The 18,695-nt window shown below is 44.0% G+C and overlaps 1 protein-coding gene across 3 annotated transcripts in view; it reads left to right on the forward strand.

Moving 5' to 3' along the window:
* Nucleotides 1-204: 204 nt before the first annotated feature.
* DOCK5 (dedicator of cytokinesis 5) overlaps nucleotides 205-18,695 on the forward strand; it is a 145,811-nt gene continuing 127,320 nt past the window's right edge. Inside the window, exon 1 of one of the 3 annotated variants that reach the window (XM_078379731.1) lies at nucleotides 205-440. Coding sequence is in view for 1 of the 3 variants with exons in the window: in XM_072979031.2 (XP_072835132.2) it covers nucleotides 10,160-10,202 (43 nt within the window). In the remaining 2 variants the exon portion in view is untranslated. Of the gene's footprint in view, nucleotides 441-9,771; nucleotides 10,203-18,695 lie in introns of those variants that run through there. The other 2 variants (XM_072979031.2, XR_012080855.2) reach the window with 2 other exon arrangements.

The raw sequence follows: 18,695 nt of genomic DNA on the forward strand, positions 1-18,695 counted from the left end.
CTGGAAGCACAGGAGACCATCGGCCAAAGCTGAGATGAAGGTCTTGTCTCCAACACATTCCAGCTGTGGAGATGGGTTGAGCAGCAGCAGCTGCGGGAGGGAGTCACCCCTGGCACAGCTGGATAAATCTGCTACTCAAAGCCCAGCCCAACTGCTGAAAACTCTCTGTCTTCTTTCCTAACTCTCAGCATGATAGGAGTCCTTGTTTAATAGAGTTCCTGCTGAGCTGGGCAGTCAAGTAACATTACTTTTGTTCTCCTAGAATTATCCGTCTCCAGCTTCTTGCACCTTGAAACTAGGACATGTGAACCATGGAAAACGTTCAGTGACCATGCACCAGTCATTTTTTTTCTGGCCAGACCTACCGCACTAGATGGTTGTAAGGATAAAGCAAGGAAGCAGCATTGCGTGGATCTTGCCTTGAGGTCACCGGAGGACAGGTGAGTTACAGAGTAAGCAGAATAAAGAATGCATTAGGGCTCACTTTGACAGCTCCTGGCATTGTCCATCAAAAGATATAGGACAGCTTTTCCATCTTTCTTTAATGGCTTTTCAGAGGGTTTTTAAAAAAAACCTTGGGTCCTTTTCAAAGAGAAAGGTGGGGTAAAAATAAATGCATACATGCACACTCTGAGTGTTTCAAATAGGAGATGATGATATTGCTCGTTCCTAGGAAAACTGCATGACTAGGGCAGGAATATTGGATAATAAAAGCGTTGTCTGGAAGCATCCTAAAAAATCCTGTGTTTGTTTCTCCCTGGACTTTCTCTGAGCCAATTTAGATATGAAATTATAGCTCCTTTCTCTCTAGTGAAGACAAACATCTAATCATAAGCCTGGCTATGCAATGGTTGAATTATCTGTGGGCTCCTGTCGTATTTCGTGTCTGAGGCAATGCAGCCGAAGCATGCGGTAGAATCCCTAGCCAAATTTCTGAAAGAGACTGCTTATTTTCCCTGCCTTATCCTGTTTTATAGACATCCCACCCATGGAGAGTTATGACTGGAGTTCGTACTTGGGTGGAACGGTGAAGATAAAGCTTTATCTCGGTGTCAGAATTATCATGGCCGGAAGAGACGAATAAAAATGTAGGGAAATGAACTGACTCGATTAAGCAATGCTATCATGGTTTTGTGGTTTTAAATACCAATCTTACAGAAGTAGGCGAGGAGCTGGCTCTGAAGCAAATTGTGGGTTCTGGAGTTATTACTTGTTTTTTCCGATTTAGGCAATGTTTGTTTGTTAAAAATAATTTACTAGAAAGGAACTGCCCACTTTTTTTCTTTCATTTATGTTTTCTACTGCCCACTTCCTGTCACTTTCAGGTAGGGTTGGAAAAGGCCTTCTCGGACACCATGGAGGGCCACTGCTAGTAATCAGAGACCACCCTTTCCAAATCAGAGAGCATAGCATGGGGACGATGGGAGTTGGCATTGACTAGATCTGAAGAGTGCCAGATGAGTTGGGTGTACAGAATAAGGCAGGACATGGGTCTGACTGGCCACGGGAGAAGTTTCCTAATTTCCTCCAAGGAAATCAACCTGGTTCTGCCCCTCATCTCTATTTTATTTTCCCAGCAACAAGGAAGGTTCCATTGGGGGAAAGTGACTGGCCCCGAATCCCCCAATGAACTGCTCAGTTGAGCAAGGATTTGAACCCGGGTCTCCCAAATTTTTGGTTTACTGCACTAACCACGGCACCACCATACTCTAGTGAAGACAAGCGTCTCATCGTAAGCCTAGCTATGCAATGGTTGAATGATCTGTGGACTCTTGTCATGGTTTTTTGTTAACTGGAATATCCCCATGGGATATCCTACAATTTAAACTGTATAGGATGAGAAAAATCTGAGATTCCCAACCCTGTTTTCCCTGGAGGACATCTGCACAGGAAGGGGGAAGTTGGGGGGCAGGGGGGCCTGCCCCCTACCTATAGATTGGGACCCAAGATTGTTCTTCACAGCTTTCCTCCTTAACTCAATCTAAATGTATGTCTCATGTTGGAGGAAAAAGTCAGCAGAAAGTCTCAGCTTTTTAGTCCATTACCAAATCCTTCTGTGCTTTCTTTGTGTCTTGTGCTCTTTGCTCCACAAAAGGGGTGTGTGTGTGTGTGTGTGTGTGTGTGTGTGTGTGTGTGTGAGAGAGAGAGAGAGAGAGAGAGAGAGAGAGAGAGAGAGAGAGAGAGAGAGAGAGAGAGAGAGAGAGAGAGAGAGAGAGACTAGTTTTGTACACAGACATTTTGCAGACAACCAAGGAGACTTCAGTGGGGGACAATATCAATCTCTTTCATATCAGAGGAAGGAAATTTCACCAGACTCAAGATTTTCAAACAGCTTGTGTTCATCTAATGGGACAATCTCTCTCATTGAGAACAAGTGATATAATTCTTTGCATCCTTCATTGTATGTGCCTTGAACTGTTAGTGGCAGTGGTGGTGACGATATGGAAATTGTTTGCAGTTCCTCCCGGCCCTCACATTTTTTGGAAGAGAGATCCACCTGTGATTCTCTGTCCAAGAACGTACCGAGAGATGCCAGCAGAGACCTGCAATACTGACCAGTAAGCAGAGATGAGGACATTTATACCTTTTGGCCCTCTGGCTATAGGATTCCAGGTAACTCAGCCCCCAAAAAAGTAACTGTTCTCATCCCTGCTAGTAACTCATTCATTCAGGCTGTAAAACTTCACTTTGAGGCTGGGATACAAACTGGAAACCTTGTGATCATGTTATAAAGCCTCATTTTTGGACTTCTCTGTTTCTCCACCCCTTTGCTCCTTTTGGTTCACTTACTCTGGAAAATTTAGAAGCATGTACGTATTGATAGTATTCTGAATAATCAATGAATTACCCAACTTTTCGGATTTATTTCCTCCTAATGGATGATACTATCTGTTTGTTTGCTCTCTTGTTTCTACATGTCTTACATTTATTGGAGGTATCTCCTTTTGAGAATGAATGACGGCTTTATTGACTTTCCTCCTGAAATTTGCTTTTATTGTTCACTAGTTTTCTGCACTCCCTACTATAGCCAGGAGGTGGGGATACAATCATATCTTCAGTAAGATGTCAACTTCTTTTTTTTACCTTCCTGGGGTCACAACATTGACCAATTTTCTTGCATTTTAAAAAAAAGATATCTATTTGGAACCGGAACACGAGTGTGTAGTATGTCTGTTACCTTGATATAAGTGAGTCACCCGATCCCACCAGCATTTAGTCTGATTTGCAATCCTGTTTGTTGAAATATCTTCTGTTGTTGAGTCTTTGGGTTGTGGATGGGTTTGTGAGTCAATTCTTCTTTTATTTCTCAGATTGTATATTGCCTAGAATAGTGTTTGGTGCTATGTTAGGAAGAATAAAAATAAATATGTACAACCAGATTGAGTAAACTGAGAAAAGACTCTTAAATGGCATTGGTATTCTTATTAGTGAAGTCATTAATATCCAGAGAGTTTTCAGAAAGAGAATTAGTGTGTTTAGCTATGAAGGTGTGATGCTCAGATAACAGGGTGTACCCTCTTTTATTTTGCTTGATCTCACACCACTTTTATAAAAAATGTGATTTCTTCGTTTATTAAAAAAATAACTTCCATTCACTATAGTTTTACATAAGAAAAGCCCTGCTGGATCAGGCCAAGGGCCCAGCTAGTCCAGCTTCCTGTATCTCACTGTGGCCCCACCAGATGTCTCTGGGAGCACATGAGACAACTGGACACCTGTCTCCTGATACCCCTTCCCTGCATCTGGCATTTTGAAGTACCTCCCTTTTAAGCCTGGAGATTGTACATCCCCATCTAGCCGCCTAGAGTGGCCCGGTGGTCCAGATAGGCGGGGAATGAATGAATAAATGAATAAATGAATAAATGAATAAATAAATCATAGCTTGTCACCTGCGATGGACTTTTCCTCCAGAAATCTGTCCAATCCCCTTTGAAAGGCATCTAGGTCAGATGCCATCATCACATCCTGTGGCAAGGAGCTCCACAGATTAACAACATGCTGGGTAAAGAAATGTTTTCTTTTGTCTGTTCTTGCTCTCCCAACACTCAATTTGAGTGGATGTCCCCTGGTTCTGGTGTTGCAGGTTCTGGTGTTGCAAGAGCTCCCCTCTATTCACTTTATTCATCCCCTGCATAAGTTTTATGTATGACTCTCTTTTTATGCTTGCATTTTCCAACAACAGACTCTGCTTACTTCTTTTTCAACATCTGTGAAAGCCAATCGTTGTTCTCTCTGAATTAACCAACCCCCTATGACTTGACAAAAGGGTAGTTTAAAAACATGACATTTAAAAGGGCCTGGCTGAATTGCTCAGATAAATGGTTTCTAATGACCCAGTGCTACACATCAGGGGAAGATAAAAGTCCGGCTGGCCAGATGTTGTTGGATTACAGTAATACTGCTGGCTGTTACAGCTAAGACTGATGGGAGCTGTAGTCCAGGATGTGTTTGTTTTTAGTGTGCCTTTGGATACAAAATATGCAGTTGGGGAAAAATATATTTGAGCCATTGGACACTGATAGATGTATGTTTGGAGAAATGCAAGGAATATACATAGATTTTACATGTCTGATTATTAAGAACTTAAATAACAGGCAGGGTCATATAGCACAATTTTCAAATGCACAATTTTTTCTCCAGCTGCCTGCTAAAGAAAAGAAAAGCACTCTAGCAGCATCACACTTTGCTTATCTTTGCTACACAAACACACATCAGAGTAAGCACCACCAAACACAGTGGCACTTATTTCTCTTATTGGAGATCTGTAAGACTGCACGATGGATTGGCTTTCAAACTGTCTTCCATGAAGACAGTGAAGAGGCTCTTCTGTTATATGGTATAGAGCTCCCATCATCCACAGACATAGTGCTGACCTGAATGATGGGAGTTGTACTCCCATGGTGAGATGTAGTAGTCCAAAACACACACACTTTTTTTAATTTTATGGATTTTTTTTAAGCTATGGATTGGCATTGGTTCTAGGCTTGTGAGCAGAGAGAGGTCTTTCCCATTACTTGCTACAGGGAGACATCAGGAATTGGGTGTCACCCTGTCATGGATAACACTAAGCAAACACTACTAATGCTGAAAACTTTTAATGCACGGACTTTAAATACCACTCAGCAACAGCATAGTGGGCAGAAGCCTCTTAGTTATTCCCCACTGTGCTTTCTGGAAGAAAAGCCAGCTTGTGTTGCCTTGGACAAACTGCACAGTCCCAGGGCACCCCACAGATGAAAGGTTTGGTAAACCACTTCTGAGTATTCACTACCTGGAAAACCATGTAAAGGGGTGCCATAACTCAGAACTGACTTATTATTTATTATGAAGTGCAATCATTAAAATCACAGTTGCAGAATTGCGGCTGAACTCCTTGTATTTTTCCTTGTGCACCGATCTCACTTAGGGAGCAATCAGGCATCAAGAAAACATTGTACAGTATCTGATTTCACCAGAAATTACCTCTTCGTTGGGAGCGATCTCCCTTAAAGCAACTCTTCTGTCCATACCGGAATCGCTCCCATCTGGTTCCTGAAAAGCATAGCTCTGTCCTTGGACCAAAAAGTTCCATCAGCAGCACGGATTGGGGCCAGGCTGGATTGCTATCGCTTTTACGTTGCACGTCGACTGTGCCACCAGTGGGCCAAAATGCACAGTATTTCCTTGTCTGATTGCAACTTTGGTGCACGGTTTGGGGTCAGCTGAGTAGCCTCTGCCAGGGTAAATAACCACGAGGATTCTGGCCAATGTTTGCATCGGTGAGCCAGAAATTCTGGTCAGATCTGTTCTGCTAATCGCTGGATCTACTTTTGTTCTGCAGCAGGAACAAAGTCTGGCACACCCAAACTGCACTCCAACTCTTCACTAAAATGCACGGGTCTGGATGCGGAGGGTTTCTTCTGTTGGCTTTTGCTTGCTTGTCTTTCCAAGCAAAGTCATTTATCTGCAATTGAATAACATGCAACCAGGAGGCACACAGACCATGGCAGAGGGCAGTTCTGAGGGACATGAAACAGCGTGAGAGGGAAGGCAGGCAGGCAGGCCAGTTTTCATGGGGAAGGAACTGGGCGTATCACAAAATGAAACCAACCTGAAGTGGATGACTAATACCCTGTGTATGTAACAAACCCTTGAGCTACATAATTCCTCACACAACTGACCAGGTGCTAGCAGTCTTTAAAGGTGCAGGGTGTATTTCTGCATGCATGCTCCCCATGTTTGCTTCAGAGCCTGGGAATAAGGCTAGCCGCACTATCCTAGCTGTGTTTCCTTGGACGTAATATTCTGCACACATGCAGAAGGGTGAAACAGATCATGCAAAGGTGAACAGGTATGGGGAACATGGCCCCCTCTGTGGTGGCAGACTACAGCTTCCATGATCCTCAGCCAGTAGGGACTATGGTGAGGGATGAACAGAGCAGAAATGAGAAACAGGGCTTACACAGTATTTGTTGCTGTAAAAATATCTGCTCTGTCACCGATAATTCCATTTTTTGTTCCCATGGAATGTTTTTGTCTTGATGAAAGTAGTGACAAAATTCATGCCTCCCTAGTTTTAAAAAATTAAAAAATATGTTATTACATTTCCTGAACACAAATCTATAACCGAAACAAACAGAAATAACAGAGAAAACCATTCAGGGGGTAGAGTTTAGTGCTATAACACTTTCTGTGTAGCACATTTCCATGTTGGAAGAGGCCCCCCTCGATAAGAAATCTTTGATTAGTCCACAGTTATATTAATAAAACCTTCAAAGAAAGAAAGAAATATACTACACCATGGGTTGTAAATTTCAAACAAGGGTTTCAAAAATCTCCATTATTCCAGAGATCTGCTTTGATTTTGATGCCTGTGTTGAGCAGGGGGTTGGACTTGATGGCCTTATGGGCCCCTTCCACTTCCATTATTCTCAGATCCTCTCTCCTAAAGAGAAGCATTTCTAAAGATGTGGTTTTAAAAAGTCGGTGTGAACATGACTCTTGACAATCCCTACTCTAGGTCTGAACAAACAGCGGCCAGTTGAGGTGGAATATATTTGCCCAGGCTGGAGGAGCCCTTGGTAGGAAAGGGTTAAAAGTTAGTGATTCACTAGTAAGTTGTTACAGAGACAGGTATTGAGCTGACTAATAGCTCACTGAATTGTAAACTGTTTTCTTCCAAATTTCCTACCTCTGGTTGGGAGTGGCAGTGGAACAATATCTGCTGAAACACATTTCTCATATCCCCGCTGTGTAGAAAAATGCACTGGAAGGCAGAGACAAGACATCTTTGAAATGTTTCACTGCAGGCAGAAAGGTAGCAAAGATCAGCCTGGCGAGAACATGTTTCGCTGGCATGTTTGATGTATTTACTTTAATGTGTAGGAAAGTTGGTGTCCATTAGTGCAGTGTTTCCCAACCTTGGGTCCCCAGATGTTCTTGGACTAAAACTCCCAGAAGCCTTCACCACTAGCTGTGCTGGCCAGGATTTCTGGGAGTTGTAGCCCAAGAACATTTGGGGACCAAAGGTTGGGAAGCACTGCCTTAGTGGCCGAAATTGGCACCTCCAGCTTGCAACAGAAAGTGGTACAGTCTTATTCAGTATTCTACCACTCCATTCTTGTGGATGTGTAGACTAGTCCTACGAGGTGATCAAGATGATGAGAAAAAGGCTGTGATAGAATTCTGGACCACTAGGCTCTATTGTAAGGGCTTGGGTAGCATGCTGATACACCCTAACAATTGCATAGTGAAAACTCACTCCAAGGATGGCTGGTCCCCATTGTGACAAGTGGGGCAGAAGACACAACAGCCAAAGATGGGTGGAGACAAGAGCGACATCCTGCTGCTAGTGGTTGATGTTTCTCTCTTCTCCTTCCCCACCCTCTCTCTCTCTTTCAAACAAACTCCTATAACAGGGGTTCCTAATATTGGGAAATCCAGGTGTTCTTGGACTGCAATTCCCAGAAGCCCTCACCATCAAGTATGCTGAGTGTGGTTTCTGGGAGCTGCAGTCTAAGAACACCTTGGTTACCCAAGGCTGGGAACCACTGTCCTACACTATAGTGTGAGGCTGGGATGGTTTGATGTCCTTGGCCTCTGCTGAGACAACGGGTTGCCTAGATATCATTTGATCATGAAGTGGGACAGTGACCCATGTCTCCCAATGGACCAGCCACCATTGTATCATCTCAAGAAGAATGTGAACCATGTCGTATCCCCCACATGGGTACATTCCCCAGCCCACTGAAAACACCATCAATCTAACCCATGGTTGGCCATCCAGATGTTGCTGGAGTAGAACAGAGATCATGACAAGTGATGATGGGGAAATGGCTTTAGGATTACAGTCCATGAACATTTTCTCTGCTCCTAGTTTAATGGGCAATTAGTTCCTGGAGTATAAACAAAGACAGAGCAAGCCTCTTGACAATAGTCCATATCACCAGGCTGGCTTACTTTAGGTGCACAATTCGCTACATGTTCAATTAATACAGTCTTGTAATCACATGAATGCATTCAAGTAACTACAGCTGTAAGTAACGGCAACTCAGAACTACTGTATTTACTTCCGAACCACTCAATTCTGAAAGTTTAGAACTGATGACAAAAGGACCCAACAGAAGCTCTCCCTCTGCAAGTAAATGTTGCTTTTTTTAAAAAAATGCTTCCCTTTTCTTCTCTAATTCCTGCCCACATAAAGTAGTTGAGTTCTGCTCATCTTTTCCGGGGGAACTTCAGTGGATGGATTTGATCGCTGGCATCTAGTGGCATTTCCACATACCTGTAGAGGTAAGTTGGGAGCAATGCCCACCTGGGGCTTTGGAAAGCTGCTACCGGTAAGTGAAAAGTCCTTTAAGCTAGGCTCTGGTACAAACCTGGCCTAGCCAGGATGATCAGTAGCTGGGGATGGTTGGCTATGTAGTCTTCAACATCTGAGGGACTCAGCTTAGCATAGGGTGATACATGCTTTCTTGAGCTGCTTGGAATTGAATTAATAAGTGAAACTGGTACAGTAAAGCTACGAGCTGTATGGTGTAGTGGTCAGAGCACTGACAATGACTGGGAAGGACCAGTTTCTCCTCCCCACTTACTGGAAATCCACACACTCAGGCTCACAAGATTTTTGTGCCTAGGAAGTAGCGGGGAATGAAAAGGGTCCTAGATTCCACCTTTTTTGCTCATGGGAGGAAAAGCAGGACATAAATATAACCAATAAAGCCACTACCTAGTAGGCATGTTGCCAACAGGGAGAACCCCCCCCCCCATCAACTTAAAACCAGAACGTGGTAACTAGCTTTTAAAAAGTGCATTCACTGACATTCCTTCTTATTGTTTGATAAGTCAGTTATCACTCATTGGAAAGCTGGCAAAGCAACTTCGACCCGACCCGTCCGGGCAAGAGCGGATCCACTGAATCAGCGGAGGGGGGGGGGTTGACTCAGGTCTTGATTCAACAGGCTGGTCTTCTAGGGCTGGGACTAGCGGCAGGATTGCAGCGATAAATTGCTCGTTGTTCCACTCGGTACTTTTCATGACTTCCTAGAGGTGAAAGAAGAATCACTTAGGACTGAGAAGAGAATAACACTTTTTTTTAAATCCTTTTAAAAAGCATGGTCTTAAATGGGACTAAGACGCAAGATCGCTCTGCCAGCAAAGTAAACTCCCTTCCTCCTTGTGTGGGTGCTTCTGCCTTGGTAGACCCCCCCAAAGTAACGAGTCGCGGGTAACGAGTTATTTGGAACGAACTCCGGGGAACGAGTTATTTCGGGAACCGTTCCTTTGGCTCGGTTTGAGGGGGGGAAGAAGGCGTGGCGGCGCCTGTGTCTCCTCTCCGGCGGCGAGCCGGGGGTTGGCGGAGCAGGTGATCCCTCCCGGCCGAGAGGCGGGCACTGCCCGCCCCTTCGGCTGCCTGGCTCTGCGGCGGCTGTTGTTTCGGAGGCGGAGGGCGGCTCTCTCTCTCTCTCTCTCTGTGTCCGTGTGTGTGTGTGGACGGGCGGGGAGCTGGGGAGCGAGGCAACTTCCCCGTCGGGCAGCTGGAGCCTTAACTTGCCGGGGAAGGAAGCGCCACCGGAGGGGGGGGGTGGTGGGTTCCGGATCCCACCCCTTCGAGCATGGCGGGAGAGCCGGGAGGCGGCTGAGCGGCCACCCCTTCGGGCCGGGGAGGAGACGCCGAGAGATGGCCCGCTGGATCCCCACCAAGCGGGAGAAGTACGGCGTCGGTGAGTCAGAGCCGGGAGCCGGGCTTGCCCCCTTCGGGCCGTTCCCACGTGCATCACGCGTGTCCTCGGGGGGAGCTCCCGCATCGCCGCCTCCCTTCCCAAGACGGGCTTGCCTTTCCCGGGAGTTTTCCCTACCGCGCCTGCCTTTCTGCCTTTTCTTCTCTTTCTCCCCGCTCAGATCCGAGAAGGACCACCCCCGTTGGGAAAGCACTCGGTTTATCTGAGCGGGTTTCCATCCCAGCCGGAGCCTCCTCATGAGTAAGACCCATTGAGTTCATCGGGGCTTACTCCCTAGAAATAGGCAGAGCTGGGCTTGCGGTTCTGCGGCATGATAAACTGCATCCAAGCGGGCTTTGCCCTGAATCTTGATGGAGGAGAAAGGGAGCTCTTTTCCCTCTCTCTGCCTCTGCACACAGGTGTTTTTGTTGTTGTTTGTGGAGTGTTTTTTTTAAACAACATGGTCATCTTAAAGGTGCCACAGAAGTCTTTGGCTCCTTCTGCAACCTCTGACTTAACTAGAACCCTGCCTTCTTCTCTTCGCAGGGGAAGGGCATTCGAGATTGTTACCCATTAACACCCGTTTATCTGTCAGAAGTCAGGATGTGGGTGGGAGTGTAGATTCTTCTCCCTCCTTCTCCTCCAGAGATAGGATGATTGCTGAAAGGGGAATTTTAAGTCACTGGACGTGCAGAAGAAGGAAGTGCCTTAAAGACTTTGTATCAACTAAGTCAGAGCACAAAGCTGTGTTCTGAGACGTGTGTGTGAGATGTCTCCCAATCTTATTCCTGGCGATCAGCACCCAGTACCGCTCGGCCCTTCCCCATCGCTCTCCGCTCTCTGGGTTCGAATTGTGGCCTTCCTTTTCCACGCAGCTCATTCTTCCCACCCCAAGCTATCTCTGTAGACAGTTGTGTATGACATATTCTCTTTAGAACTGTTGCCCACAGCCTCTTCAGATTTAGCCCCTGCTCGTAGCCTTGAGGTTCAATATCTTAATTTTAAACCAGATTTTAAAAGACTTAAAAAAAAGGGTTTCTTTTATATGGTAACTGGGGTCAAGCTAGGACATGATGGTAGGCCTGGATGTAACTCTCTGAAGATCCACGCTTTGGATGGACCATCCCAAAATGGGCATTTATTTCAGTTTTATTTAAAATATTACCCTGCCTTTCTTCTTAAAATGACCCAAGGTGGACATCCAACAAACATATTGGACTACAGACCCCAGCATAAAACCACAGGATCTCACTGTGCTGGCTATGGATAATGGGAATTGTGGTCCAAAATAGCTGACGGGCACCCTCTTTGGAGACACAGCTGGACAGAAGTACCTCCGATGGTCCGGAAGCTTTTACTCTCCGTACTTAGCAGTTCGGGGGGTAGCTGAAGTTAGTGGTGCATATGGTCAGAAGCATCCCGTTCTGTATTCTTGCTTTGTACGTTCTAGCACAGAAATGTCTGAATGGAGAATAGATGCCTAAGACATAAAGTACCGCGCTCAAGGTAAGACGGGGAAGGTGCCCGTTGAAAACTACGCAGTTCCGGACTCACTATAAGGGATGTTAAGTCCAGTTGCTGTACCTTCCTTGCAGGGGTGTTGTGACTGTAGGCAAGACGGGGAAAGAGCCATGAGGACAGGAGGAAGCCAAAAATTGCAACTTTTTTCTGTGCACATTTTTTTAACCCGCCTCCCCAATGTGGATCCCCTTAGGTGGACTACAATCCCCATCATCCCCAGCCTCCCCTGACCACCAGCTGTGCTGGAGGACACCTAGTTGGTGGAAACTGGTGTGTGGAAGACGTGGATAAGGGGAAGCTCTTCACTTCTCCTTGCATTCTCCGGAGTCCTTGAGTGCAAGGGCGACAAAGAGATCCGTTTTGTTCTCTCTCTGATGTCCATTTTGGTTTGTGAAACTCACTGCCTTGAGATGGATTTATGCTACTGACTGTTTTGGGTAGTAGAACCTCCAAGATCAGAGGAAGTAACCATCACGAGGGAGAAACTACAGAAGAGTCGGTCTATGATCTTTAGGTCCTGCTGCTTGGCCACTGGGAGAAACGGGATGTCTGACTAAGAGGCCATCGATTTCACCCAGGGCTTTCTTAGCATGTCCACGTTATGCCTTTATCTCAGTGTGACACCGATTTAGCTGGGTTGCCTCCATCCTTCAGTGTTCTGGAATTTGTAGTTGCAGCCTGATTTTTATTTTTATTTTGTAGATTTTGTTCATGATGGTGAAGTTAAAAGTGTCCTGCACCTTTTTTTTTTAAAGGAAGCTACAATTTTTGCCTTTTCTTCCTGGCAGGGTGGCATCCGGAGCCACAGAAATGGCCTTGGGTCACATGTTGCCAACCTCTGCTTCATCACATCCAGAAATGTCAGGAAAAGATTTGGATATTTCTGGCTGGGCATTTTAAAGGGATATACACAAAGTATTCTATGTGTGGATTTTCAGATTTGCTAAGGAGTGTGTATGTTTGTGTGTGTGTTGGTTATTTGAGCATCTCTCTTTCAGTACAACCCCCCCCAATGTTTAGTATTGATCTCCTGAAGACCAAGAAAAATAAAAAAAAATTCACAGTCTTCCTTCCAATTTTCTAGCTGACACAGTAGTAAGAGTTTGAGGCAAGAAACCGACATCACCAGAATAATCCTTCAAAGGTTTGTTTATCGAGACCCATAATGACTTGAGTTTTATTGCCCTTGAAAAGTGCCTTAAAAAGCTGAATTATATATATTTTTAAAAAGAGGCCTATTAAACCTCCCCTTGTCTATAAAAAGCACTTTATTCATCAGCTACTGGACCTCTGCTTAGTCACAGAGTAGAAACTTAATCATAATCAGAGTAGATCCACTGAAATAAATGGGATTTGTTAGTCACAAGTAAGGGTACATCCAGAAGGGGGAAGTTGGAGTTGTTTTGGTTAGTGCTGAAAAGGTTTTTATCTGTTGTGTGAGCTATTTTATCCATCACTTGAGCGATGACACTGATTGACATTTTTGCTCCCATCAGAAGGGTCCAGACAGGTCACTGGATTGCTCCAATTTGTGCCTCTTTTGATTAATGGGCCATGATAACTTACCTTTTTTTGGTAAAATTCAGTAAGTGACACAGTGCAACAGCAATGTATCTGCCTGGCATGGTACACGTAATACCACCAATGTATTTCATTTATCTAAAATAGCACTGCATCAGTAGGAAGCAAAATATAAATACCTAAAACAGTAGCGTAGATGAAAATAGAGGCTGGGGATGGGGAAATCTCCATCATCCCTTTCAGTTGCACAACTCACCAAATATATCACCTCAAATAACATCATCCACAGCTCTATTTGGGTACAAACTAACCATCTGCACAGGCTACAGAATGGCATAATTAGGAGCACTTTAAATTGAGTAAAATGTCAAAAGATGAAACCGAATTAAGGCTCAGTATTTATAGTAGCTAATTATTCCAGGGGTAGAGCTAAGTAGTTTTACCTTCCGGTCTGAGTCCTCACCAATCTTTGTCCTAACCTGTCCAATAGCCAGGCTCACCTTTCTCTAGTCCAGCAGCTCTCAAACTGGGGCCCCCATATGTTCTTGGACTGCAATTCCCAGAAGCCTTCACCACTTGCCGTGTTGGCCAGGATTTCTGGGAGTTGCAGTCCAGGAACATCTGGGGGACCCCAGTCTGAGAAGCACTGCTCTGGTCAATTATCTACATATACTATAGTGATTCCCAGGTTGCAATTCTGTGTGTGCTCACTTGGAGACAAGCCCCGTTGAATGCAGTTGCAATACTTTTTGAGTAGACATAGCTAAGATTGTACCCTCAGAGTTGATCCACTAAAGGGGCTTGATACATAGGGGTGAGAACAACATAAACAAAAAGTGGTGAACACAGTTGCCATCTTTCTGTAGTAACTGCTACATAAACATAAAGCAGCTACTGTTGCATTAATTCAGAATGTTATGCATTTGAGGTTTGTTTGTTCTCTCATCTTTCATGGATATTAAGGTGAATGGTTAAGTCCAGCTGTCCAGCTGGTATCTTTTCATTCATTGAAAATAAGCCCATCGTAGTGAACAGCGTAGTTTTCTTTCAGAAGTTTGACATGGGAGATGGATGAGTTCTTGCCTTCGATATCATCTTGGACTTGTTTGCAATGTACATACGAAATGAATGCCATGTTGTCTTATCTAACTTGGGTGACTTTTTTTTTTAAAGAAGTAGGTGTGTTAAGTCTGCACACCCTGACCTTTGTTTCTTTTTGCTGCGGCTGGTGACTCATTCAGTCAATCGGCTTTGTGGTGCTAAAGTAGTTTCCACTGGAAAGATGCCCAATTGTGCCGTCACAGAAGATTCTGAGGATGCATGAGTCGAATCAGGATTCCCCCCCCCCCTTCTCTTTCTCTTTTCCTGTTGCTTCAACAAGCAGAGAATTGCGACAGGAAATTCTTGATTCCTCGCAGGTATGGTTCTACCTAGTGACTGAACTGCAAGGGGACACTTATTAAAGCTGGATGCTGAATTCCACTTTGGAAGGGTCTCAGCTTAGAGTGGGGCTCACCAATATTGTGCGGGGCCAGAGGCAGTTCTTATAAATTTAAAGATAGTCCCGTTGAGCAAGCAAAGAGCTGGCTGCTCAGTCTGTTATCTGGCTGTGGAGCCAGTGGTTGGGAATTTGATTCCCCACTGTGGAGAAAAGCCAGCCTGCCTAACTTTGGGCAAGCTGTGCAGTCCCAGGGCACCCCCAAGAGAAGAGAATGGTGAATCTCTTCTAAATATTCTATACCTAGATAACCTTGAAAAGAGATGCCGTAAGTCAGAATCTACTTGATGACACAGAATTATGATGATCAAGCATTCACCAAGACAGACCAGTTCTGTATATGTCTGCCTAGGAATAAGCCAAAGGCATCAGCTCCCTGGGCTTGAAACTGGAGATCTGCTCCATGTGTTTGCTTCCCAGGGTTTAAACAGCTCCAGATCTGTTGCCTCTAATGACAGAGCTTGAAAACCTAACTGTTTCTAGGAATATAAGTAAATTATTGAAATATTTTTGCCTGTTCTGTATCCAAAGATCTGAAGATAGGATACAATAATTAGAAGGAAGTTTAGACCAATTTAAAGGGACGTGGTGGCGCTGCGGGTTAAACCACAGAAGCCTCTGTGCTGCAAGGTTAGAAAACCTGCAGTCATAAGATCAAATCCACGTGACGGAGTGAGATCCCGTCGCTTGTCCCAGCTCCCGCCAACGTACTGGTTCGAAAGCATGCAAAAATGCAAGTAAAGAGGTACCACTTCGGTGGGAAGGTAACGGCGTTCCGTGTTTAGTCATGCTGGCCACGTGAACATGGAAGATTGTCTTCAGACAAACGCTGGCTCTATGGCTTGGAAACGGAGATGAGCGCCGCCGCCTAGAGTTGGACAGGACTAGACAAATTGTCAAGGGGAACCTTTACCTTTACTTTAGAACAATTTTAAGTAGGTTCAAAGAAGTTTAAACAATTCAAGAAAAGGAAACAATGGAGGGTGTTTTTTTTTAAGTTGCAGGTCAAGTCCCATACATTTGAAGGCTTGGGAAAAGGCTCTGAAGTGAAATTGACATAGTGAAATTGACACTATGCCAACCAGTTTCAAACGTTTCAGCCTGAATTTAATATGCAACCCTTTAAATGAGTTGGCTGGAGGCAGTCCAGGGTAAACGGGATTTCTTCGTAAATTCACCAAAACCTTGTTTCCTGTTTCCTCAAGTAGTATTAATGGAAGTAATTGTACATTAATGCATGGGAAGAAGGAAGCATTGAATAACTTTAAACAGTACATGTCTCCTACATGCCAATGGGGTTGTAAGTAAGTCCCATTTACTTACATTGATTAAAACTTAAATTTAGGTGGGCTCTGTGCTCAGAGATAAGAGCCATGTCACATATTTATTTGATTTGCCAGCTGTTTTTATTTCCAACCTGGCCCTTGGGCTATATTCTAGCTGCCAAATAATCTCTCTTAACCTTCCATGATGACAGACAGAGATAAACATTTCCAGAAATGTTGAAACCGTGGGAATAATATCCTGTTCTTGGACCCCCAGGAAATAAAGATTTATTTATTTAGAATATTTTAACCTGTCTTTCTCCTTAAAAAGGGCCCAAGGCAGCTTACAACAATTAAAAGACAGTATTTAAGTTAGTAACAATGAGTATATAATATTGAAAGAATCAATGAATGCAATACCAAAAAACATAAGCAACACCAAAACACATTCAATGCAGTAAGGTACAACAATCCATTTAAAAAACCCTACTCAGCCAGCCAGTCACTCAGGGAAAGCTTTCCTGAAGAGAGAGATCTTGTGGAAGGACATCAAAGATGGGGCAGTGTGGCCTCCAGTGGGAGGGAGTTCCAAAGACTGGGAGCAGCAACAGAGAAAGCTCTGTCTTGTGTACCCTGTGTACATCTGTGAGGGAGGTGGGACTGAGAGAAAGGTCTCTCCTGGTGATCTTAGCACCTAAATTAGCTCTTAATGGGAGACACGGTCTTTGAGATAGCTTAGACCCAGGCCGTTCAGGGCTTTATTGGTTAAAATCAGCACTTTGAATTGCGCCTGGAAACAGATAAGCAGACAGTGGAGTTGCTGTAACAGTGAGTTTATGTGATCCCTAAGTCCAGCAGCAGTTAGTTGGCTGCTACATTTTGGACCCAGTGAAGTTTCCTGACGCTTTCTGTAGGCAGCTCCATGTAGAGTGCGTTGCAGCAGTCCAGCTAGAATGGAACTAAGGCATGTGTCACCTTGGCCAAAGCAGACCTTTTTCAGGAATTGGTGCAACTGGCATCCATGTGCCTTTGGACAAATTTCAGCATTATCCAACAACCAGTGACTGTATGTGTGTCATTTCCAAGAAAATGAATTTGATTGGACAAAGATGCATTATCCACACATTGGCTGTGGCCAGGGCCCATTGTTGATTTACACTGGTATGTCTATGATGGTATCAACTGTGACAGTCAATTGCTGCTAATTGATGAATAGCTGCTCACCAATTGCCTAGTTTAGCCCATGAGAAGTATTGGAAATGGCAACTCTGTAATTAGTAATGATTAGCTGCCACAACATATACAGCTAAACTTGCATGGGCGTAGATATCAAGGTGAGGTCTGGCCAATATTTGAATGTTATGCCACAGTTGTTGTTTTTCTGCTGACCATAAATTGCCCTACAGATGACCAAACAGACCAACATTTCTGTTCCATTGTTTTCGGATGCACAAGGTAGGACAAACCATGATTGTGGGTTTGTATGTGACTACACCCAAGTATTTTGGTGCAGAAGTTGACAGAGTTTGTCACATGGTGACAAGCCATGGATCCAGATTGTGGTTTGCATGTGACTAACAGAGCATGGTAGGTATGACCAAAAATACCACTTCAGCAAGAGAGAACCCCAAGTACTTTCAGATAAATATTAATTGCATCTACTCCAGATTTTTACATGCACACTTAAACTCTGTGGGCTGATTCCGGTGTTAGTTTTCCTCTATGTAACCTTACTGAAATGACTGGCTGCTAAAATAATAAATCCCACCTTTTTCAGTGGGTTTGCTGTAGGAGTCTAACATTGGATTTAGCCTTTTAAGTGAACAGCTAAAATTGAAATATAAAATTAAAATAAAATTATAAAATTAAAATAGAAATATGGTCAAAATCTTATTATCTAGAATAGAAATGGAATAGCTATTGTTCAAACATGTTTGCAAAACTGTTGCAGGAAGTGTTAAAGTTGAAATGCAAGGTTCTGTTTGTACTGTGCCTTTCATTAGATTTCAGATCCTTAAACCTTGGGGTCTTGAACTGTCCTCTCATTGTGAGCGGTTTTAGGTTTGCAACAGTCTCCGAGTTCTTGTGTTTTGGCAGCAAGAAGCCTGCGTCTTTCACAAATGCAGGATTTAATTAGAAAATTGTACTGTCTCTTGCCATCAGCTTTTATAAACCATCAGCATTTTTTTTAAAAAAAAATCCGTTTTTGGCAATGCAATGCACTCACCACCCTATTAACTTAAAATGATTGGCTTGACTTGGAGAGTCAAAAAAAAAGACCTATAGTTTTGGAGTGTTTATATTTCTGCTCTGGCCTGCTTAGTCTTAACTGTTGGTCCTCTAGTTGTTTTGGACATCGCTTCTGAGGAACCTTTGGTATTGTAGCCAATGGTTAGGGACAGTAACTGCTTGCTTCCTTGTCTATTTTAGACCTATCCCATCTTTTTTCCCCAGGACAGCAGTTCACAACGAAACAACAAAACAAGTACAGATGAAACATATACAGTCGTGCCCTGCTTGACGATTACCCCGTTTAATGATGAATCTGCTTCACGATGATGTTTTTGTGATCGCAAAAGCGATCACAAAATGATGTTTGAATGGGTTTTTTTCGCTTAGCGATGATTGGTTCCCTGCTTTGGGAACCGATTTTTCGCTAAACGATGTTTTTTCAACAGCTGATTGGCAGTT

Source organism: Pogona vitticeps, chromosome 8 (genome assembly GCF_051106095.1).
Source record: "Pogona vitticeps strain Pit_001003342236 chromosome 8, PviZW2.1, whole genome shotgun sequence".
In the NCBI taxonomy this organism is placed as follows: Eukaryota; Metazoa; Chordata; class Lepidosauria; order Squamata; family Agamidae; genus Pogona; species Pogona vitticeps.